The sequence below is a fragment of the Mustela putorius genome, unplaced genomic scaffold (assembly GCF_011764305.1).
Source record: "Mustela putorius furo isolate JIRA1106 unplaced genomic scaffold, ASM1176430v1.1 tig00003834_pilon_pilon_pilon, whole genome shotgun sequence".
In the NCBI taxonomy this organism is placed as follows: Eukaryota; Metazoa; Chordata; class Mammalia; order Carnivora; family Mustelidae; genus Mustela; species Mustela putorius.
The window spans coordinates 107847029-107873119 of NW_025421987.1; the positions used below are offsets into that span (position 1 = coordinate 107847029).

The window sequence follows — 26091 nt, forward strand, 5'->3', positions numbered from 1 at the left end:
CAACATGATAATAGATTTAGAGAACTCAGTGACTCCATCAAATGTAGTAACATTTGTATTATAGGAGTCCCAGAAGAAGAAGAAGACAGAAAAGGAAGCAGAAAATTTATTTCAGGAAATAACAGCAATAAACTTCCCTAATCTGGAGAAGGAAACAGATATTCAGATCCAGGAGGCACAGAGAACTCCCAACAAAATCAACAAAAGCAGGCCAACACCAAGACCTATTGTAATTAAATTTGCAAAACAAATTTAATAAAGAAAATAAAGAAAATATCTTAAAAGCAACAAGACAAAAAAAGTCCTTAACTTACAAGGGAAAACCTATGAAGGTAGTTGGAGATTTTTTTTTTTTTTTTTTTTTTTTTTGTTACAGGTTTTTTTTTTTTTTTTTTTTTGTCTTTCATCTACTTTTTATTTTTTTTATTTTTTTTTAATTTTTTATTTTTTATAAACATATATTTTTATCCCCAGGGGTACAGGTCTGTGAATCACCAGGTTTACATACTTCACAGCACTCACCAAATCACATACCCTCCCCAATGTCCATAATCCCACCCCCTTCTCCCAAACCCCCTCCCCCCGGCAACCCTCAGTTTGTTTTGTGAGATTAAGAGTCACTTATGGTTTGTCTCCCTCCCAATCCCATCTTGTTTCATTTATTCTTCTTCTACCCACTTAAGCCTCCATGTTGCATCACCACTTCCTCATATCAGGGAAAAAAGAAAACTTGGCAAGCCAGAAGAAGTGACATGATATATTCAAAGTGCTGAATGGGAAAAATCTGCAGCCAGGAATACTTTATCCAGCAAGGCTGTCATTCAGAATAGAAGGAGAGATAAGAAGGAGTTTTTCAGATAAACAAAACTAAAGGAGTTCACGACCACTAAATCAGCCCTGCAAGAAATATTAAAGGATACTTTTCAACGCAAAGGAGAGACCAAAAGTGACAAAGACAAGAAAGGAATTGGAGACATCTCCAGCAACAATGACAAAACAAGTAATAAAATGACAATAAATATATATCTATCAATAATTACTCTGAATGTAAATGGACAAAGTGCTCCAATAAAAAGACAAAGGGTTTCAGAAAGGATATAAAAAGAAGACCCATCTTTATGCTGCATTTTAGATCTAAAGACACCTATAGATTGAAAGTGAGGGCTGGAGAAACATTTTTCATGCATATGGATGTCAAAAGAAAGCTGGAATAGCAATACTTACATCAGAAAAACTAGACTTTTCTGCTCTTGTATTATTTTGATCCTGCCTCAGTATCAACTAATTTAACTTTCATTTTTGTTATTGGTTTAAGATTTCCTTTTCTTTTGGATTCAAGATTCATGAATTCATGATTCAAATTCAATATGGTAATGTGTGTTTTAAGAATTATGTTTTTTCCCCTAAGTTATCTGATTTGTTAGTATATAATTTTTATAGCAACCTGTTATCACATTATGTATTTATGTGGTTATCTGTTGTATTTTTTTTTTCATTTTTCATCTTGGTTTTTGGACTTCTCTTGTTTTTTCTTCATTAATGTAGTTAAAACATTGCCAATTTTATTTATTTATTTGGAAAAACTGGTCATTATTTTCAGTGTTATTTTATTATTCATTCTGGTCTCTATTTATTTCTGATTTTTCCTTATTTCCTTCCTCTACTAAATTTCAGCTAAAAAATTTAAAAAATTTCAGCTAAGTTTCTTCTTTTTCTAATTTCTTGTGGTGTAATGTTGATTATTTGACTTTTTTTTTTTTAATCATGCTGTATGACCTTTAATTAGGTATAAAGGCTTCCAATCATGTCACATAGGGACCATTCTACCCGCTGCTCTGTTTGGCCACCAGTCTCTTGTCTCTCTCTTCAGCAGTGGTGAGGCGGATACTCTTTCCACGGGGAAGAGAAATCCATGGTTTGTTGCCTTTGCCAATAACAAAAATGTTGGAGAGTCGGGTGGCAAAGTTGTTGCCATTGGCATCTTTCACATGAACCACATCAAACGAACCAGGGTGTCTCTCTCTGTTGGTGATCACACCAATTCTTCCCAGGTTAGCACCCCCAGTCACCATACACAGATTACCAGTGTCAAACTTGATGAAATCAGTAATCTTTCCAGTTTCCAAATCAATCTGAATGGTGTCATTGACCTTGATGAGGGGATCAGGATAGCGGATGGTGCGAGCATCGTGAGTCACCAGATGAGGGATGCCTTTTGTCCCCACAAAGATCTTTCTCACTTTGCACAACTTGTACTTGGCCTCCTCGAGTGTAATCCGATGAACAGCAAAGCGACCCTTGGTATTATAGATCAGACGGAAATTCTCTCTGGTCTTGTCACTGCTGACCTTCTTCCGGTACCCGAGAAAAAAGCCCCCCCCCCTTTTTTTCTTAATACAAACATGTATAGCATGAATTTCACTCTAACTGCTTTTGCTGCATCTCATAGGTTTTAGAATGTTGTGTTTTCTCTTTCTTTTGTTTTGAGACATACTTTCATTTGACTTTTATTTGGTCCATTGTTTGTGCAGCAGTGTGTTAAGATTTATGTATTAAATATTTAATATTTTCATTGTCGATTTTCCAGCTTTGTTTTATTGTTCATCTTTAGTTTTATACCATTGTGATTGGAAAATACTTGGTATGATTCCAGTCTTCTTAAATTTGTAATATTTGTTATGATTCTTTTTATGTGATATTTTCAAAGATTTTATTTATTTATGTGACAGAGAGCACATGCTCATAAACAGTGGGAGTGTCAGGCAGTAGGAGAGGGAGAAGCAGTCTCCCCACTGAGCACGGAGTTTGGGATCATGGCCTGAGAGCAGGACCCTGGGATCATGACCTGAGCTGAAGGCAGATGCTTAACCGACTGAGCCACCCAGGTGCCCTGATTTTTATGTGATTTAAATAGGGCATTCTTTTGTGTGTACATGAAGAAAATGTGTATTTTATTTTGCTTGGATGGAATATGATATATATACCTTTTAGAAGCATGTATTCTGAAGTATGTTTCAAGTAAAAATGTTTCTGTTGAAAAACAAAAAACCTTAACCTAGGGTACTTATTTAAAATAAAGCATATCAGAGGGAAGGTGGGAGAGGAATAGGTGAAATAGCTGAAGGGGATTAAAATTACATTTATCATGATGATCACTGAGTAATGATATATAGAATTATTGAATCACTATACTGTACACCTAAAATGAATCTAACACTGTATGTTAACTATGTTGGAAGTAAAATAAAAAACTTAATAACCCCCCCCAAATATTCTTCTTACCAATCATACACACTGATGATTGAAGGCACCTAATCCTGTTGGCTGAACATTTGACAAATTCCTTGTCACCCCCTCATCTTCCTTTCTCACTCATTTAATTAATTTAGCACATATTTACTAGGTATCCTATCTGAGCTAATAGTTGTTTATGCTATGGGAATATGCAACGAAATAATGTTTCTTCCCTATCCTCCAAGGAATTGCGGTTGAGCAGGGAGGACTTGAGTGATGAGGCTGACCCTGAAGCCAGATTGCCAAGATTCAAACCCCTTATCCCCACGTTCTAGCCCAGTGACCTTGGGTAAATCACTTAAGCTCTCTGTGCCTTAATTTCCTCATCTATAAAATGAGGTTAATAACACTATCTCATAGGATTACTGTGAGGGTTAAATGAGTTAATATATAAAGGGTTTATAACATTGTCTAGCACATAGTACTACATCTAAGTCTGCACTCCTCATTAGCCACATGTGGCTATTGAGCATTCCAAATGCGGGCAGTTCAAACTGAAATGTTCAGGAAGTATGAAATACATAGCTAATTTTGAAGGTTTACAAAAAAATGTAGGATGTCTCAGTAATAATTTTTCATATTGATGATGTGTTGAAATAATATTTGGAAATATTTGGTTAAACAAAATGTTATGAAAATTAGTTTTACCTTGTTATGTGTCTACTACACAATTTAAAATGATATATGTGGCTCATATTTATCTCAATTGGACAGTGCTAAGTCTTTGCTATGCAAATAATAATGAAAATCAGAATATAACAAATATAGTAGAGGTATATGAACTATTAGAAGAACTACTCTAAGTGTGTAACACCAGCTCCATAAGTATCATCTAGAAACCTGTTAGAAATATTAACTATTAGGTTCTTATTCTAGACTGAACCAGAAACTGATTATCAGGGAACAAACTATGTTATTGGGGTGTGTGTGTGTGTGTGTGTGTGTCTGTGTGTTTTAATCACTTCCTTGTGATTCCAATCTCACCAAATTTGATAGATGCTGCTAAGGGAGTGCAGAGGGACTGGTAACTAGATCTGTCAGAGGAGTAGGCCACATCATCCACATGAGCTACAGAAAAGAGGTAGGGCAGGTGAGGCCATGCAGGAAAGGGTCCAGGCATTCAGTAAGTTCCAAATACAAGTAATCAGGTAGCCTACAGCAGTGCTCCATCCCACTCTGCTTGGCAACTACAGTTGTGGTTTTTTTCTGGAACAGTGCCTTCTGGACTGACTGGATCTGTTATCTTCTATATCTTTTTAGTCCAAAGTGAGCCAAGAACAAAGGGAACCTAAACTTTCTGCCTTCAGTAAGATTAACTTGCGTTTGTAAAACACAACCTCAAAAGGTACATTTGTTATTCCTAGTGTTGTGCTCATACCAGGTGGATGTGGAGCCAATTGGGCAGCCTAGGTTCAGAAACAGAGTGCAAGAGAGCAATTGGAATAGCTCAGGAGCTAGCCCATAACAAGTGGGTCAGCTTGTAAACAGAACCACTTTTTGAGAACATCATAAGCCAGGTGAGGATTAGGAGCAGTTGTAGCGATCTTTTCCCATTAAAACTGTTCGATATTAACTTCGTAATTTTGCACTTCGGATTTATGGTCTTTATTTTCTCTTGGGTCTCTTACCAAATGAATGTCTTTCAACTGATTAAGTCTAAATTCTGTCCTTGGTCTTCAATGGGGCTATACAGAGGGACACAAGTCCAGAGAAATCTATACATTGTGATGTGGGTACGACACACTGTGAGTTAAAGGACTTAGTAAGTTCATGTTGCATTTCTTTTCCAGGAGGAGAGGAGAGCTGGGGACAAGGGGCTCCATGGACATCCTCACCGTCTCTTCACCACAGAGGAGGCTCTTGTCTTTGCTTCCTGTTCCCCAGGTTTAATTTTATTTACAGCTTGTGTGTTCAGCCCTCTCTGCTCACAATCATGGTATCACCTTCCCTCACTGGAAATTATGTTGTAGAAGTTTTAGGCCAACACAAGGTTTCCACTTAATGATTTCCTGGAAGTGATAATGTGTCTATGGCTGTCACCCACCAAAGGAAGGGCAAGCATCAGAACATCAGTAGTGATAGTTGCCCCAGGTTTACTGGCAATTATGCTAATAATAATAGTACATGATAGTAGTAACAGTGGTGGTAGCAGTATGAATGGTCAAAAAGATATTATTTATCTGGTCCTACATGTTTCAGGTACTGTGTGACATACTCTCCTACTCTGCCAGATTATATTTCTCAAACAAGACTGCCCCCAAAATATCTCATCCCACAGGTTCTTTTTTTTTTTTTTAAGATTTTATTTATTTATTTGAGAGAAAGACAGTGAGAGAGAGCATGAAAGGGAAGAAGGCCTGAGGGAGAATCAGACTTCCCGGGACTCCGGGACCAGGACCTGAGCCAAAGGCAGTCGCCCAACCAAGAGAGCCTTTCAGGCGCTCCCACAGGTTCTTCTTACAGTGTGTTGACATTCATTGAGATACTATGGTAGAAGTGACACTATGTGTTCCACGTTCTATTATGAGTTCTTAAAAGATGGCATGCAATAAGGTAATGCTGCCATTCTGTATGGATCACAGAGAGATAGACATGCCCAAGGAGTCCCAGCTCTTTAAGCCCCCAGCAGTAGGAGTCTCCCCAGCATTAACTGCCAGACAGGTGAGTAAATCAATCTTCAGGTGATTTCAGCCTAGTTGATGCTAAGTGAAGTAGTGACAAGCTGTCCCCAGTAAGTCCTATCCAAAAATGCAGGTATGTGAACAAAATAAATGGTGTCATTGATTTAAGCCACTAAGGTTTGGGGAAGTTTGTTACATGGCAATAGTAAATGGAATGTCTACTTTATTTCATTAAACCCACATAATAACTTTTCAAGATAGGTATTATTGCCATAGCTTACAGATGAGGAAACATGCAAAGGGGTTTAAGTTATTTGCCTGAGATCTCACAGTTGGAATGTGACAGTTCTAAGCTGCAAGCCCAGGTCTGTCTTGCTCTGTGTGCAGATTCTGAGTCAGATCCTACCCAGCTTTGGCTCCACATTTCATTCATGTGTTATAGTCCTCAGTAGGTCTGTACGTTTGTCTAGACATATCTGCTAGAGTATATGTGGACATCTGTAAGCAAAGACAACCACTAGGTTTTTTACTATGTTGTAAGAAAGAAGACTTACTTTAAAGTTCTGCAGAGAAGACTGATTCCTATACTCATATGAAAAGACACTTGGCTCTGAAGTGGGAAAGGGAAAAAAGAACACTGGCTGCCTTAAGTTTAGATTAAGTCCACAATACCTTAGTTCACACCTGGTGGATTTTAAGATGTTGGTTTGTAGGTATGTATGTATTTAATGATCCATAATGTTGTTTCCATCAGGAAATGTGTTCTAAGAGTCAAAAGCCCTTTTTCTTTTATTTTGGAGTCCAGTTGGTTTATAAGCTGAAGACAACCCATTGGGAATAATCTTTCAGGGCGGTAGCAAAGTCAGCTCTGTTGCTTACATTTTCACCAGCTATTATACCCCAAATGACAATGCAGCTACCCTTCGAATTGTGAGGTCCCAGAAACAGAGAATACCATCAGGGACAGCTTTATAGTTTGATCTACCGCACAGCAAATGAGAGAAAGGGTCACCAACCTCACTCATGGTAAACAGAGCCCTTCAACCAGGTGGAACAGTTCTGTTCCTATAGAGCCTGTTTGTAAACCAGAATCCCCAGGTAGCAAAAAAAGAGAACCAGTTCAGGTAGGGTCTGCTCATTTCTCTCCATTTCTCTGGGGTTCCCATACTGTAGGGCAGAGACTTATCCTGTGTGCAGTCATACTGGAGGACTGACTGACTTGAATCCATCTTTTCACCTTGCATACTCCTTCCTTTTTCATGGCTCCCTTTTGATTGACTTAGGGAAATATTTATTTATTTCCTTTTAAAATTAACTTTAATAATATTATTTATTATAATTATTATTATAATTAAATAAATTATAATTGAATATTATTTATTATTTAAAATTAACTTTATATGCAATTAAATCCACACATCCACATAACCTGTACTTGATGAGTTTTGACAAGTGTACATACTTGTGTAGCCAGCAGTCAAACCACAAACCAATCAAACCACAATCAAGATAGAGAACATTTCTGTTTCCCTGGAAAGTCCTTGTGTTCCTTTGCAATCAGATCTCCTCCTCTACACCTACTCCAGGCAACCAATGATCTGACTTCTATCACTATTAGGTTTGTTTCTTCTGTTGTAGATATTTACATAAGTGGATGTAGATAGAATATTTTGTGTTTTGCTTTGTAACATCTGTGAAATTTATTCATTTGCTGCATCAGTAATTTGTTCCTTTTTTATGGCTGAGTAGTATTCCATTACATGGCTCTGCCCCAATTTGCATTCACTCATCTAATGACAAACATTTGGGTTGTTTCCAGCTTAGAACTATTATGAATAAAGCTATTATGAATGTTTGTTTACAAGTCTTTCTATGGACATATGTTTTCATTTCTCTTGAGTAAATACCTAGAAAGAGAACCGCTGGGACATATGGTAAGCGTATATTTAACTTTGTTAAAAATTGTCAAACTGTTTTCTGAAGTGGTTTACCATTTTACATTTTTGTTTCAAGACTTAGTTAAGTTGATTGACAGATTAATTGATTATTTAGATAGTAAAGTATATCGTTATGATTGAAAAGTCAAAATGCAGAAAAATACAGTGAAAAGTCTCTGTCCCAGCTGTAACTCACATAAAGTAAGCAATGTTACCAGTTAATTATGGACCTTTCCAGAGATAATTGAAACATTCACAAGTGAGCCCTTAACTACATTTCCCCTTCCCATTCTTTATACAGCTGAATGTGTATGGACACATTTTGCCTTTCTCACTTATGTACCTTGTATATTGTTGAAGAGATATTTTCCAATATGTGTTCTGAGGAACTCTATCCTCATCAAGAGCTCTGTGAAAAAACTTGGGAAAATGCTGTATTCTTCAGCTACTTCTCAGAAATTTACAATGCACATTAGCATATTAAAGGCTCCAAGAAGTCTTGTGACTGAAAAGCAAAGTTTCCAAAATTATTTGACCTGAGAATCTTTTTCTTCCTAGCAATATCTGTTTAACATTTTGCAGAACTAGAATTCTGCAGGATATTCTTGGGGAGGCGCAAATCTAGACAGACTAGTAAATATTTTAGGCTTTGAGAATATGGTCTCTCTTGCAAGTACTCAATTCTGTCATCATAGTGTAAAAGCAGATGGAGGAAAGATATACATGAATGGGTGTGTCTGTGACTCAATAAAACTTTATTTACAGAAGAGGCATATAGAATATAGTAGGATTTGAGATGAAGACAGGATTGGCAATTTTAAGTTTTTAAAGTCTTTTTTCAAGGCCTGCTGTCTCCATTCCCTTCCCATTCCAGTTAATCCGCCATCTCAAGGTTTAGAAGGACAGGAAGAGAGGGAAGGAGGGGACAAAAGCAAAGGAAGAAGATAGGGGTGGAGAGAAAAGGAAAAGGTGAGAGGGAATTGTGGAGAAGGTATCCTGGAGCAGAGGCTAGAGAAAATAAACACTACTAAGGGGTAATGAATAGCTGTCTGTAGAGAAATGTCCTCCTACATGTTTCTCTTCTTTTTCTCTTTTGCTTCTTCTTCCCCTATTTTCCCCTCTAAGCCCAAGTGTCAACATGGAACACTGGGAAAAGGGCATCCATGATTCACATCTTATGGTCCATTTGATTAAATAAATGTCTAGTGATTGAATGGAGACTTCTGGATTCTGGACTTTAGCATCTCCATCTGGAAGACCATGAAATCTTTGTTGTTCATGTCAAAACCATGTGAGGGTACATTAAGTCTATGGTGAGACATGCAATTCTGGCAGCAAATTTTGTAAGTTCTCCAGGCTAACAACTGGATAATAGATATAATAGTTATCTAAGGAAATTTTAGCTCTTCTACTTTAAGTACCAGATTACTTCAACTAGAAGAAGTAAAATATTGTTTTATGCGTGGGTAAAAAAAATACAAACTATGACATAATGCTTTCATATAATTATGATTTTTTAAATATTATTTATTTATTTATTTGACAGGGAGAGAAATCACAAGTAGGCAGAAGTAGGCAGAGAGGCAGGCAGATAGAGAGGGAAAAGCAGGCTCCCTGCTGAGCAGAGAGCCTGATGTGGGGCTGGATCCCAGGACCCTGGGATCATGACCTGAGCCGAAGGTAGAGGCTTAACGCACTGAGCCACCCAGGTGCCCCTAGAATTACGATTTTTAAAAATGATTTTATTTATTTGAGAGAGAGAGCACAGCAGGGGAAGGGCAGAGGGACAATGAGAAGCAGACTCCCCGCTGAGCACAGAGCCCAATGAGGGGCTCAATTCAGGACCCCTGGGTTGAAATCGTGATGAGATTTTGACCTGAGTTGAGATCATGACCTGAGTTGAAATCAGATGCTTAATTGACTGAGTCACCCAGGTGCCCCACAGTTATAATTTTTATTTTACTCTTATTGAAAGAACTGCTTTAGACTCACCTAGACAGTTTTTTCATATATTCCTTCACTTATGTCATTAAGTAACTGTCAACCCTTTTGCAAGCATCTCAGCAACAAAACATAACTGAATTTTAACTGCGTTGTGGGTGTTTTCTTTCCCTTGATCTCATCTAGGACTTAATTGTTGGGTTTGGACTACGGAATGGAGATCATTCTTACAATGATGGACATTTGTTCCACAAGTATCAAATTGATGCCCTGCTAACCCACTTCGATGTCCTCTGCATACACAATAACTTTTTATGTCAATGCTGAGTCACAGTGCATCTTTGTGGTGCCTTTAGAAAAAGCAGTTAAATATGCATCTGCTTCAAATGGAGAGATGAGGTGAACAACTACAACCAAAATTCAGCTGTGTACAATGATGACCGTCATGAGTGCTGCCTGGCTGACAGAACTGTAATAGACATCTTGGGTTCAGAGATGTTACAACAAGCAGAAGTTGTTCTAACAACATGAACCTAGATGAAAATGTATGCTTAAACAGAGTCCTAATTTCAAACTTTAGGAGGCAAAGAAAAAACCAAGTGCCTTGAAGCAGGAAGTTGTAGCATTTTTCTTCCTTATAACCATCTCCAAATGCTGCATAGTGATATTCAGATACTTCTAGCTGAATACTTGTGCACTGGAAGTCACCTGGATAGAAACAGGTCTAAGTATGGAGTTCCTGCATGAGCTAACTTGGTATGACCCATAAAACCGTATTTTCACACTTGTCTGCCCTCCTGTGAGCTCAAAAAAGATCTATGGTTTATATAATGAATTATGCATAAAAGCGTGAAGTGCTGATCATTTTAAAGTAAGAAAATCAGAATTGAACTATAGCTAGTTTTTTAAACATGTGCTTTAGCACATATGCCAAAGGAATGTGTAAAGAGAAAAGCTAAATTAGAAATTTATATTCCTGTAAAAATGGTTTCATGACATTTAGAGTAAGATCTGACAGGCTACTCCTACAGTTAAGAAGGCTGCCTGGCTCCTTAAACCCCTCTCTGAGCTGGGCTTGCCAGGTTCTGTTTGGTGGGGTAGGAAGTGCAGGGATCTAGTGAGGCATGGGTGTATGTTGGTGTGTCAGGGAAAGCACCGAGCTACACCATGAGCTAACTTTCTTGGTCATGAATCTTGTATCTTTCTTGCCTGAGGTTCAGACCCCTTTCTAACCCCAAACTCCCATTCTTTCCATACTCTGCCATTTCACAAATGCACTGCTAGAACCCATATCAAAACCCCAATATTTCTGTTCTACACAATTTATTATAGTAAACAAATTTCCTGGCAAAGCTTCCCTGGAGATGGGGATGCGATATTCTGGATGCCAACTCATCCTTCTGTGCCCATTCTAGCATGGCAGAAGTCTGTCAGATGCCTGCTTAGAATTCTTGGGTGCCTCCACATGAACGTAAATTTCCAGGTGTTTCCCCAGCTCAGAGTTTCACTGGCATGTATCTAATATCATGTATGCCATGCTCCCACCACAGACATGGAAATCCAAAATGATATAACTTGTTTATAGTGTGTGCCTTTCATGCTTTTGAAAAGTCTTCAAGGTGGATAACAATAGAACAGGCACAAACATAAGTCTTGTAATATAAAAACTGAGATCAAGACTTTACAGAGCAACAAAAAGACTAAAATGGCTGAAACAGAGGGTGAAAACAAATGCAACAGGGAGAAGAAAGAGCCACCTGTGAAATTCTATCTGCTCACTCTGCCTCCTGTGTCTCATTGCTAAGCAACCTTAAAGGACACAAATCAATGCTTCTCCAAAATGACACCAGAACAAAAGCTAGGAGGAATCATGTGCCTGTCCGGTGCCTGTGAAGGGAAGTTTGGGAAATGGGCAGTATGATTAAACTGGATAGTAGCCAAGACACAATGCTGTTCTTCTGAAAGGGAAAGCATGAGTACAGCAACTGGAGAAGACAGAGAGGTCCTTGGAGGGCTCCAAAGCTGCCTCCATGTGTGTAAGAAGGGATTATTTCCTCTTACAGCACCACCTTAATCCCAATTCTAATCTCACACCTAGTACTTCTCTGTCATTCTTGAAGCATGAAGGAAATAGAGCTGGGACATATGCCCACTCCAAGTTAGGTTAAGGTCCTAATTTATTGAATCAGAGTTGAGAAGAATGCACAGAGCAGAAGCAGATACAGCAATCCTTGGCATGGGATCCTGGACTTCCAGTTCCTCAGTGTTAGGATCTTTATAAAATCTGAAGTCACAACAGATTCTTGCTTTGTCACTGCTCTTTTAGGCTCGGATCTTAAATCTTCATTTTCGAAGAACTATGGCTAATAAGTATGTGCTTCAATTTAAGGAGCCCTTACAAAGAACAGGGTCTCCTAACTCTTAAGCCCAAATCAACATCAGATTGCTCTCCTTATCCTGAACCGCATGAAGGCTGAGGTGGGTGGTAAAGGTAGCATTATCAACACCCTGTAGCCCTTGAACAACATCTTTGTCTCTAGTTTTCTAGTATTCTAGAAAGAGGTATCCCCCAACACCCAGCATGTCATTCTGCTGCTCAAATATCCAGTTGGCTTCCTTCAGTTTAAGGAGAAATATCAAGATCAAGATCACATAGGTAGTAAAAAAAAAAAAAATCACATAGGTAGTAAGTGGTAAGTCTGAAACTTAAACCAAGGCTTTCTAACTGTTCAGAGCTCCAACTCCCCACCACATAGGAGGATGTATGGCGGGACCTAAAATTTCTAAGCCAAGTGAAGCCTCTGTGTTCTATGTTTTCATTTCTGTTAGGTTAATATGAAAATAAAGTTGTAAAAAAAAGTCTCAGAGTAGTCACAGGATCATCCAATGATTCAATCTCAAAGTTTAGGAATGGAGATAACATTGCTTTTAAGACACCGATTTTGTATTCTAGAGTATTTTTGTGTGCATCTAATACATGGTCTCCAAATTTTGCTTGCCACTGGAACCAACAGGATTTTTGGAAAGTCCTCTGATGGATCTGTGCGAAGCCAAGACTGAGATCACTGATCTCATAATAGCTGCATATTAAGTGGTCCCTATAACCTGTCTCATTGAATGGGACCCAAGAGGAACTAGAAGTACAAAGAGTGAGGTGTTTGGAATCAGTTCCTAATCCATATCCAGGTGACTCAGGAGAGTGCTTCTAGCTGTGTGATTTGGGGCAACTTGGTCAGTTTAAATCTCACTTCCTTCAACTGTAAAGTGGAAACTTAGGATGATTTGGTGAGATGATATGTGAAAGTGCTTCTCACAGTGTCTGGTATGGTCATTGAGGCTGTTATCATAATTATTAATGACCCTGAGGACGTCGTGTTCCTTCCTAGAGCCTGATCTCAAACCACACATTAGCCCTCCCAAGGGTTCAGAACAAAGAAGCAAGTGAGAACACGGGGACATTGAGAGAGCACATCTGGAAAAAAGTTCACCACTCTAGATGTCTAGCAGCTCCTTAACTTTCTAAAACAGGCTCACAAAAGTGGGGTAAGGCCACCCAGGAATGTGCAACTGTAAGGAGAGGTAGGGGAATATTCCCTGGAGACCATGTTTTCTTACAAACATGTTGAGTTTGAAATAAGCAGGGCCCTTTGGGTGACTGAAAACTAGACCCTCCCTACCAGATACACACGTGAATTAATCCTGAGGGTCTCATAGGAGTAATAGTTCAGGTCACAAATCAAGGCTGACATGCTTTATTTCTCAGGGCTTTGAAAAAAGCAGCACTAGAAAGAAAAGCCAGTCCTCTAAATGTCCAGTCTTGCAGGCAAATGAGGTCACACTTGGACCACATTAGCCATGACTTTTCCTACTGCTTTCTCTTCCCACCGATATTCCCCACCTCAATAAAACCAACTGTCACAATAGCTGTTTTACAACAGCTTTTGCGGGAAAGTATCACAAAAAAGTCCTCCTCAATCCTATTTTAGGAATGTTTATCAATATTTTCCTTTATTTGTTTTCTAATTTCATCTTTTACATTTCACTATGTAGTGGATGCTGTGTGCCACTCAGATTCTGTCTTTAAGATGAAGGCTCTCATCCACCTGTTGCTGGGAGAGTTGGCTGCTGATGGCTGACAGCTGAATTCTTCTGGAATTTCTCTCAGCTAAAGGGAGTGGTTTCGTCCAAGACTACAACCCTCTGGGGGTAAACCCTAAATCCAACGTCTAGTCGATATCAGGGTACAAAGGCCCTTGTCTCAATCTAGCACTTTGAAGGTCCATTCCAGACCGCTGGTGGGCTCCCCGCTGGTGGGCTGAACTCCCTGCATTGACTGTATGGTAGCCTGACTGCCCCTCTGCTCCACCAGACTAATTGACTCAGCACTGAACCTCCTACACAACAAATATCCTTAACTAGACTGTTTCTTAGGGAACCTTGGATGAATAGCTGAATCCATTTGAAATTTACTGTCATATAATGTGTGTGGTGAATCTCTAACTTTGTTTCTACATACTTAATTTTTTCAGTAACATTTACGGAATTATCCTCTTCCCAGTTTTTGGACCGCTACCTTTATTATATTTGAAATTTTTTTAAAAAGACTTTATTTATTTATTTGACAGACAGAGATCACAAGCAGGCGGTGCGGGGCGAAGCAGGCTTCCTGCTGAGCAGAGACTCGACCCAGGGCTGAATCCCAGGACCCTAAGATCATGACCTGAGCCGAAGGCAGAGGCTTTAACCCACTGAGCCACCCAGGCGCCCACTGAAATTCTTAAGTATACTAGAGACTGTTTCTGGTTTATGTGGTTTGCTTCTCTAATATGCACTTTTTGTACCTGTAATATTTTAACTACTATTACTTTATGACATGTTTTGATTTTTGGCAGAGAAAGCCCCTCCTCATTACTCTTATTTTTTAAAAATGTCTTCACTACTTTTGCCTGTTCATACTTTCAAATGAACTTGACTATTTTCTCTGGGTTAATAAAAAATTCCATTATTAGAATTTTGATTTGAATTTTATTAAGGCTACAAACTAATTTTGGAAATTTTTGCAATACTAAATCTTTGAGATAGAATCTGATATCTCTGTCCATTCATACAAATCTTTTATGCATTTTCATGAAATTTTGTAGTTTATTTTATGTCTTGGCCATTGGTTAAATATAGCTTTTCTTGTATTACGATGGAAACAGTTTTTCTTACATTCTATGTTCTAGATGTTCACTGCTAGAACACAGGAGAACTATTAGTTTTAATTAACTTATTTTAATGAGGTATAATCTGCATACAGATCAGGAACAAGGCAAGAATGTTCCCTCTTACCACTCCTTTCAATATCACACTGGAAGTCCTAACTAATGAGACAACAGGGACTACTAAGGAAACAAAAGGTACAGACTGGGAAAGAAGAAATTAACTTGCTTGCAGATGATAGAACTGTCAATGCAGAATATCCCACAGAACTGACAAAAACCAAAACAACAACAACAAATCCTGTAACTAATTAAGCAAGGTATATATATATATATATATTTATTATTTTTATTTTTTTAAAGATTTTTTTATTTGTCAGAGAGAGAGAGAGAGAGAGAGCGCGCAAGCACAGGCAGAGAGAGTGGCAGGCAGAGTCAGAGGGAGAAGCAGGCTCCCTGCGGAGCAAGGACTCCATCCCAGGACGCTGGGATCATGACCTGAGCCGAAGGCAGCTGCTTAACCAACTGAGCCACCCAGGCGTCCCAAGCAAGGTTAATATATAAAAGTCAATTGCTTTCCTATATATCAGCAATAAACAATTGGAATTTGAAATTTGAAACCATACCATTTAAATTAACACCCCCAGGCCAAGAAATACTTAATAAAAAAACTAATAAAATATGTAAAGATCTACATATAAGGAAAACTACAAAACTCTGATGAAAGAAATCCAAGATCTAAATAAATGGAGAGATATTATATATTCACGGACAAGAAGATGTGTTAAGATATCAGTTTTTCCCAACTTGATCAACAGATTCAATACGATCCCAGTCAAAATCCCAGAGCAAGTTATTTTGTAGATATCGACAAACTATAAAATTTATATGGAGAGGTAAAAGACTTAAGAATACTGAAGAAGGGGGCAACTGGGTGGCTCAGTGGGTTAAAGCCTCTGCCTTCAGCTCAGGTCATGATCCCAGGATTCTGGAATCAAGCCCTGCATGGGACTCTCTGCTTGGCCGGGGAAGTCTGCTTTCCCACTCTCTCTCTGCATGCCTCTCTGCCTTGTGATCTCTCTCTCTGTCCCTCTGCCAAATAAATAAATAAACAAACAAATAAATAAATAAAATCTTTATACACACACACACACACACATATACATATTAAAAAAATACTGAAGAACAGTCAAAGGACACTGCTCAACTTACTGACTGACTTACTATAAAGCTACAATAATCAAGGCAGTGTAGTATTGGTAAAAGAAAAGACAAATTCATCAATGGAACAGAATAGAGTCCAGAAATCAACCCACACAAATACAGTCAACTGATCTTTGACAAAAGAACAAAAACAATTCAATGGAGAAAGGACTGTTTTTTCCTCAACACACAGTACAGGAACAACTGGATATCCATAGGCAATTAAAAAAAAAAAAAAGAATCTAGACTGATCTCACATCTTTCACAAGAATTAACTCCAATTGGGTCATAGGTCAAAATGTAAAACACAAAACTATAAAACTAAAAAAGTTTTTTTTTTATTTTTAAATTTTTTATTTATTTTTATTTATTTTTTAAACTAAAAAGTTTTAGGAGAAAAATAAGTGATCTTGGCTTTGGTGTTGAGTTTTTAGTTACAACACAAAAAGTAGGATCCATAAACAAAGAAAAATATAAGTTGGACTTCATTAAAGTTAAAAACTTCTACTCTGAGGGATGCCTGGGTGGCTCAGTTGGTTGGACGACTGCCTTCGGCTCAGGTCACGATCCTGGAGTCCCGGAATCGAGTCCCGTAATGGGCTCCCAGCTCCATGGGGAGTCTGCTTCTCCCTCTGACCTTCTCCTCACTCATGCTCTCTCTCACTGTCTCTCTCTCAAATAAATAAAAATAAAGTCTTAAAAAAACAACAACAAAAACTTCTACTCTGAGAAAGATACTGGAAAGATAATGGAAAGCTACATACTAGAAGATTACACACACCTGATAAAAGACTTACATCTAAAATATACAAATAACTTAAAACTCAGTATTAAGAAAATAATCCAACTTAAAAATGGGCAAAAGATTTTAACAGATAACCTCAACAATGAAGATAAACAGATGGCAAATGAGGATACAAAAAGATGTTCGACATCAAATGTCATCAGGGAAATGCAAATTAAAACAATGAGATACTGCCACACATATATTAGAATGACTAAAGTCCAAAAAACTTATAATATCAAATGCTGGTGAGGACAAAAGAAAAGGGACTCTCATTCATTGCTGGAGAGAATGCAAAATGGTATAGATAATTGGGGAAATAGGCAGTTTCTTACAAAGCTAAAAAGTTTTATCATGTGATCTCAAAATTGTTCTCTAGGTATTTACCCCAATGAGCTGAAAACTATGTCCACATAAAAACCTGCACACCAAAGCTTATAGTAGCTTTATTCACAATTGCCAAAGCCTGTAAGCAAGCAAGATGCCTTTCATTAGGTGAAGGAATACAGAAACTATGGCACATCCATAAAATCAATTATATTCAGCGATAAAAAGAAATGAGATATCAAGGCACAGAAATGCAATATGCCTTTAAGTGAAAGAAGCCAGCCTGAAAAGGCTATATATTGTATGATTCCAATTTACAGACAGTAATATTTACATATATTAAATGTGATGTATACATTAGTCAGCACTCCAATCAAGATATAGAACAACTCCATACCCCCTGAAACTTTCTTTATACTTCTTTTTAGGCAATGCTCCCCACTCAGAGCAAGCCGTGTTCTGACTTCAATCATCAGAGATTAGTTTTGTCTGTTCTTGAACATCACATAAATAGAATCATTAACTATTAATTTTTTTGTATGCCGACTTTGTAATTGTATACATCTACTCCTCATTCTAATGATTTAGGATTTTTTAGGAAAATAATGATATTCTGATAAATAATAATTTTGTATTACTCTTCCATAAGTTTGTTATTCTTACTTTTCTTTCACATCTTATTACATTATTTGAATATCTAGAATAAGGCTATATAACAATTATGGGGTGGGCATTCTTGTTTTGATCCTGGTTTTAATGGGAATGACTGTACATAATAACAGTTACTGATGTTAGGTTATATCCTTCTTTGTCAATTAAGAGTTTTAAAAAAAAAGGAATGGTTGTTGAATATTATCAAATATTTTTTCTGTAAACTATTGAGATGGTCATTCATCAATTCTTATTAGATCCCGTGGTCTACTGGTCTATACTAATAGATATTTACAAGCAATCCACCTTGGCATTCTTTGAATAACTGTATTTGATTCTGATAAAACTTTGTTTCAGATTATTATACCTATATTTATGATCAAGACTATTCTGTAATCTTGTGTGTGTGCGTGTACTTCAGGTACCAGTTTAGCTTTTGGTAACCAGGTTACATGAGTTGTATAATGTAAAGTGAGAAGCTTTAAATGTTTTCTGTAGTCTGGGCCACTTTATATAGCATATGAAATATTTGTTCATTAAACATTTTGTTTTAGTCTATTTGTAAAACAGTAAACACTCCTTTTTGGAGATAATTCTTTGAGAATTTAAGAACTTAAAAAATTTGATGGCTTAAATATAACTCCCATATTTATAGTTATATCTGGTTTCCTATGTAATTTTGGTTATTTGTGTTTTTCTAGAAATTGTGAATTTTGTTGAAATTTTCACTCTATACACATAGTACAATGTATAATACAAAGTGTAGCCTTGTTTAAAAATTTGTTCATACCTTTCTCATATTGAGTTTTATTTTGTTTTCCCTTTTTTAATAGAATTGTCAAACACACTTATTTTTTTCAATCAATTCCTGAATATGCTCATAAATTGGACTGTTTTTGTAATTTCTGATTATACTTAAAAATTTTTTTCTCTTCATGCTTTAAGTATATTTTGTTGTTCTTTGGATTTTTTTTGAGCTGAATTCATAGCAGTTTATCTCCATTCTTCCTTATTAAATGATGAAAACCTTTGAGGCTATGGATTTATCTGAATCGAGCCCTAAGGATTTTCACTTTGCTTGTGTATTCAGAATTTATCATCAGCCATACTCCTTCAGCCTTTATGAATGACTATTTCTATAAAATCTTTTAATCACTTTTTAGCCATAAGCTTTGACATGTAGCTTTTGCACTGCTGTAATTTTCCATTTAATCTGTATTTGAATGATTCATTTTCTTTAACATCTAATATTTATTTAGGATGGTTGTTTTAATACATGTGAGATTTTGGTTTATATTTTTTATTTTTTTACTTCTAATACTTTTATTATACTATGAAGAAATTTACTTTTTTTTGGCACCTGGATGGCTCAGTGGGTTAAGCCTCTGCCTTCAGCTTGGGTCATGATCCCAGGGTCCTGGGATTGAGCCCTATGTCGGGTTCTCTGCTCACGGGGAGCTTGCTTCTCCCACCCCCAGCCTGCCTCTGCCTACTTGTGATCTCTCTTTGTCAAATAAATAAATAAAATCTTAAAAAAAAAAGAAATTCACTTTTTTTTGAATTTAGTGAGGCTTTTTTGTTCACTATAAAGTAATTTTTAATAAGTGATCCATGGATATTTGATTATATCACCTGTAAGATACAAAGGTTGATTATATCATCTATAAGACACAAAGTTAATTTAATCAAATTAACCTTATTAAGCACATTTACATTCTATTTATTTTTGACTTCATGACTTATTGAAGACTAAGTATGGTGTGCTATTTTTTCGATAACAATTGTGTTTCTTTCCAGCTTTTGCCTTCTAATAGCTTTGCTCTCTATATTTCTGTGTTATAATACATTATACATTCTTTGGGATTCACACCTTTTATAAAACAATCCTTCTATACAAAACATTTATCCCTCAACTTTTATTTTAACTAATATTAATACTGCCACTCTTGTATTATTTTCTCTTACTTATTTTTTTGATTTTAAAATGTTTTGCTTTATTTTTGTCCAATTTTTCTCTATCCTCGTATTTGTGAATCTTTTGTGTAATTATGTTTTAGGTGAATAGAGAACATAGCTATATTTTGTTTTAGGTGAAAGTTCTTATCATCTAATGGGGACTTTATTTACATTTATTGACATAAATGTTAGGTCTTATTTCTCTCATCCTGTTTTGTGATTTCTATTTTATTGTTGTTTTGAGGTTTCCTTGTTTTTAAAGTATACATACTGCTATTGTCCTGCTATAATAAAATTTCTCTAACTACCCATGCTAAACATGATACTTTTATTAAAAAAAAAACGTTCTATTTATTTATATAAAGTAGGCTCCATGCCCAATGTGGGGTATGAACTCACGACTCTGAGATCAAGAGTCACATGCTTTAGCCAGGCAGGCATCCCTAAACACGAAACTATTATTTATTTTTTAAAAAAGATTTTATTTATTTATTTTACAGAGAGATAGAGAGCACCAGCAAGCAGAGCAGCAGGAAGAGGGGGAGAGAGAAGCAGACTCTCTGCTGAGCAGGGAGCCTGACTCAGGGATCATTTCTAAGACCCTGGAATTATGACCCGAGCCAAAGGCAGCCACTTAACCAATTGAGCTGCCCAGGCACCCCCCCTAAACATACTTTTAGTCTCTCTCTCACCTTTCCACCATTTTCACATAAAGCAGGAAATTTATCAAGCCAGCTGGGTCTCACACATTTCTGTTTATAAACAATTGTAGTTATTTAAACAATCTGTTCCAAAGAACTACTAGCAAAATATGTCAATTGTTCTTCATTATTCTACCAATTAAATTATCAAGCACTGGTGCCAGGGACACTGTGTATCAGTTATGCTTAAAATGTCATTTAAAAATAAAAGTGCTTGAGGACAGATCAGAAATTAGCATATAATTAATTATAAGAGATCTCGGTCATAGTTAACACATTCTGCTTCCCCCTGTTATAGACTGACGTCAGATTGCCTCACCATAGATAGATACTTAAGGTCAGCCCCATGGAATCGGAAAGACAGACACCATAAATTCCCTCGCCCTGAGGACTATTACTCGTAAACCCTATCTAACCTTCCGCTCCTGCTGGACAGATTCAGTTAATGTCCTCCTGGCTTATCATGTCCTTAACTTTGCTCTGGCTACTTTTCTCCATCCATAATGATCTTTTCTATCATTCCATTTTTTAAAAAGCTCAGCTCAAATATCAGTGATTTTCCTGACAACTTGCTTCTCTGAATGGCCAAAGAAGTGAGTTTGTTGTCCTGCTTATAGGACCTCATTTGCTGTCTTATAATAACTATTTATGTGTGTTAAGTATCTCCTCAATTTGATTATGGGATCCTTTAGAACAGAAATACTCTCTTATACTTCGATCATGGAATGACAAGATTTCATGACTGGAAGAATTTCAAAACTCATCCATAGATTGACGACCAGGAAGACCAAGTTATAGTACCAGATCTTTTTCTGACTCAATGCCTTTCAGAAACTTAATTCATTTCTTTGGACCTGCAAAATGAAGATGAGCTCCAAAACCACTTCAAGAGTTAAATTCTATGCCTCAATCATAAGACTGATAGTCATTTTAAAAGAAGGAACTGACTCACAGCCCAGACAGAGAAAGTGACTTGCTCAAGGTCAGGGAGTCAATTAATGGCCAAAATACAACCAAAAGTTCAATCTCTTGATTCCAATCTCCTGGTAGCCATCTCAGTCTATTCTCCTACTCTCACAAACACCAGCAAGGAACCTTGTTAGGACAGATGCCCTGTGAAAATACATGGATTGACTTACTAAGAAACCAAACTCTTCAGAAAAATGCAGTTGACTCCAAACTTTCAATATTCATAAACACTTAACATTTATTACAAAGTTATACAATTACTTCTTTATTTCAATTCCTGGAAGGCATCAGTTCCTTTTATGCTATGCCAAAGTTTAAACTCTTTTTAAAAAAATTTAAATTCAATTAATTAACATATACTATATTATTGGTTTCAGAGGTACAGGTCTGTGATTCACTGGTCTTACAAAATATCCAGTGCTCATTACATCACATGCCCTCCTTAATGTCCATCACCCAGTTACCACATCTTTCCAGCCCTCTCCCCTCTAGCAAACCTCAGTTTGTTTCCTATGATTAGGAGTCTCTTACGGTTTGTCTCCATCTCTGGTTTCATCTTGTTTTATTTTTTTTCCTCTCCTCCCCTATGATCCTCTATTTTGTTTCTCAAATTACATATATCAGTAAGATCCTATGATAATTGTCTTTCTCTGATTGACTTATCTCACTTAGTTAGCTCTAGCTCCATCAACATCATTGGAAATGGCAAGATTTCATTTTTTAATGGCCGCATCATACTCCATTGTGTATGTGTGTGTGTATACACATACATACTACATCCTCTTTATCCATTTACCTGTTGATGGACATCTAGGCTCTTTCCATAATTTGGCTATTGTGGGCATTGCTGTTATAAACATTGGGGTTCTGTTGCCCTTTTGGATCACTACATTTGTATCTTCGGGGTAAATACCCAGTAGTGCGGTTGCTGGGTCATAGGGTAGCTCTATTTTCAACTTCTTGAGGAAACTCCACACTGTTTTCCAGAATGGCCGCACCTGTTTGCATTCCCACCCTCAACAGTGTAGGAGGGTTCATCTTTCTTTGCATTCTCACCAATATCCGTCATTTCCTGACTTGTTAATTTTAGCCATTCTGACTCGTGTGAGGTGGTATTTCACTGTGGTTTTGATTTCTATTATCCTGATGTCAAGTGATGTGGAATATATTTTCATGTGTCTGTTGGCTATTTGGATGTCTTCTTTAGAGAAATATCTGTTCATGCCTTCTACCATTTCTTGATTAGATTATTTGTTCTTTGGGTGTTGAGTTTGGTAAGTTCTTTATAGATTTTGGATTCTAGCCCTTCATTTGATATGTCACTTGCAAATATCTTCTCCAATTCTGTTGGTTGTCTTTTGGTTTTGTCGACTGTTTCCTTTGCTGTGCAAAAGCTTTTTATCTTGATGAAGTCCCAATAGTTCATTTCTGCCCTTGCTTCCCTTCCCTTTGGAGACGTGTCTAGCAAGAAGTTGCTGTGGCCAAGATCACAGAGGTTGCTGCCTGTGTTCTCCTCTAGGATTTTGGTGGATTCCTGTTTCACATTGAGGTCTTTCATCCATTTTGAGTCTATTTTTGTTTATTGTGTAAGGAAATGGTACAGTTTCATTCTTCTGCAGGTGGCTGTCCAATTTTCCCAAAACCATTTGTTGAAGAGACTGTTTTTTTCCATTGGATAGTCTTTCCTGCTTTGTCAAAGATTAAACATCTTTTTTTCTCTATTAGGAAAGTCTTATTCTTGATTTTGGAACTGTCTGCCAAGCTCTGTTGTTTTTTACATGTTCTTCATTCTCCACTTGCTCATCTTTTTCACCAGAAAGATGAGTTATAGCAGAGGTATATTAATTTCTTTGGGTCTCTGTTTCCTTATCTGTAACTGATAGGTATGTAACTGAATACTCTCTAAAGGTCCCTCTGACTCTAAGATTATTTGATTTTTTTCTTTTTCTTTCTTGAATGAAAAAGCAGAAGCAAAGTAAGGGAAAGTAGGGGTGTTTTAACCTTAATTTCCCCAAATTAGTCTGAGACATGTCTTAAATATAGGTAGTTTATTGTGTACAGTGATTTCAGAGAAACAGGTATAGGGGACTGGAAAAAGTTAAAAAGTAAAGAAAAGAAAGAACATCTAAGGGTGTGCTACTGAGCTGACTGCTGCTGTGAATAACTGGGGCATAATCTTGCTGGGGATCCTTTGAGGAGCTATGTAGATGTACCTCTGCCTTTCCAAGGGACACAAGAGACAGAATCTATCCATTGTCCCTGTCCCTCTGTAGTCAAAGGCTGCCTTCCTTTTGGAATAAAAACCTGCTCACATGTCAGGAGTGTGTAAGCAATGGAAGGGCCAAGGGGCCCTTGAAGTCCTCCCACATGTTTGTGGCAGAGAAGTCAGGGGCAGAATGAGAAGGACATGGCATTAGCTGAGGCAGGTGCTTTTTCATTACTTCTCCATGGGGCTGATTCCTATAGCAACACTAGAGTAAAAGGCAAACCAAAAGAGGTGAAGGTTGTAAGCAGGGGAATTGGAGTTGGGACTGAGCTCTCCAGATCCAACTTAGTGCCTGGGTGACTCAAGTAAAAAGAATATTAAATCAAAGTTTGGAGTGGACTGAGAGATCATGTATTTCCCAGAAGGCTTAAAAATGAAGAGAAAAATATCATTTAGAGAATGATAATATTAAATATGATAACATGACATTTCTCTGCTGAAAACCCTCTAGGACTTCCCGCTTACCTAGAGCAGTCTTAGCAATGGCCATCAACCTTTCCTCCCCTTTCCCCACTCTGTAGTAGTCACATTGACTTCCATGTTACTCGAACACACCAGACAGGCTCCTGACTCAGGGTCTTTGAACCTCTTGTCAGTTCTTTTTCTTCTTTTTTTTTCTTCTTAGATTTTTATTTATTTATTTGACAGACAGATCACAAGTAGGCAGAGAAGCAGCAGAGAGAGAGGAGGAAGCAGAGTCCCCACTGAGCAGAGAGCCCAATGTAGGGCTCGATCCCAGGACTCTGGGATCATGACCTGCGCCGAAGACAGAGGCTTTAACCCACTGAGCCATCCAGGTGTCCCCTTGTCAGTATCTTAAAGGCTCCTGCCATACTTGATATTGGTTTCTTCTGTGATGTTATGTAAAAGGCCTTCTGTGGGAAGCCTTCTGTGACCATCCTGCATACGAAAGTGCACTCCTATCACCGTTCATATTATTTACTCTGCATTACTATGGCATCAGGATGTGCGTATATTTGAGAATGAATGGAATAGCTAGAGGAAGGAGGCTAAACGAAGGTATTATAGTGACAAAGATCTCAAGGATCAGAAAAGATGGGAACTATTTAGGATTTTACAACTTTCTATAGATAATAACTTAGGTAGTGAGCCTAACAAAAAAGTCATCAAATCTAGATGCTTAAAAGAATTAAAAGTAGGAAAAAGGTTTATATTAAGTAGGGTCAATGGTCTGATTCTTAAGTGGTGGTGGGCTTGTTGGTGAAACTCAAAACCTAATCACTGATGCTGTATCAAAGTGGCACATATAGTACAGCCTGAAACTCTGTAGTGGCATTAGTTTTTAAGATGTTTTTAATATTTTGAAATATAAATCTAGTATTTGTGGGTCTTCCCATCATGGCATATGCAGTTATTCAAAACTTGCCTCAGATAGGGTCTTGGTGGATTAGTGTCAGGGACTGAAGAGATGGTCTGATTCTATAGCAAATGCTCAGCAATCTGTAGTGGATAGAGTCTCTGCTATCTGTTTCTCTCAATTTATCTTCCTGAAATAGTTTGCAAAAAGTGACACTAATGGTCACCCACTTTCCTAATGGTTCCTTAGTTATAGAAACATGATGTACTGTGTTACTAATCATCTTAAAGGATAGGAAGAAGACTGAATCTAGTAACTGATAATGGATAATAATGAAGGGCTTTAAGGTATACAGGTTTTCTTATTTCCCCCAACCTCAGAATGTCCTGAAATAAATCAGAACTGGACTCTAAATTTAAGTTCAGGGCTACAAGCATTTCCCAATAAGACTAATTACCATAGCACCAGAAGGATCAGATTCTAACATTTCATTTACCCACCTCTAAAGAGTGTTCAAGTTGAGGTGGAGATCTCTGATCTCTGTGCTTCACTGTTGGTGTCTCCTAGCTATATATTCTAACTGTTCCAATTTTCCTTGTTTGGTGATCACACTCCTCATCCTTCAGAGCTGGTGGGAATGGATGTGTCCATTCAGATTTGGTGCCTGGATTCCAAGAAGTTCTTCCTTGTCAGTTTTCATCATAATTATAGCAGGAGTCATAAAGAGACTTTTCCAGATATTCAGCATCTCCCTTCAACACAATTACTCCCAGTAGGATCTCAAGCCTTTGCTGAATCTCCAGCTTCCTCAAATCTCTAAGAGATGAGATGATTCTGTAGAGAAACCATTTTCCAAACCTCTTTCATATACTGCCCTTCCTAATATAAGGAGTGCAATTCTAGTGACAAATTGGATACCTTA

At 37.4% G+C, this 26091-nt stretch overlaps 2 protein-coding genes across 6 annotated transcripts in view; both read right to left on the reverse strand.

The window, feature by feature from the left end:
- TMEM108 (transmembrane protein 108) overlaps positions 1-26091 on the reverse strand; it is a 364869-nt gene that overhangs the window by 33400 nt on the left and 305378 nt on the right. The gene's annotated exons all lie outside the window — the stretch shown is intronic.
- LOC106006813 (40S ribosomal protein S4-like) overlaps positions 1809-26091 on the reverse strand; it is a 34417-nt gene continuing 10134 nt past the window's right edge. The window contains exon 2 of the mRNA XM_013061410.2: positions 1809-2423. Within this exon, the coding sequence (XP_012916864.1) occupies positions 1824-2423 (600 nt within the window). The 3' untranslated portion in view covers positions 1809-1823. The remainder of the gene's footprint in view (positions 2424-26091) is intronic.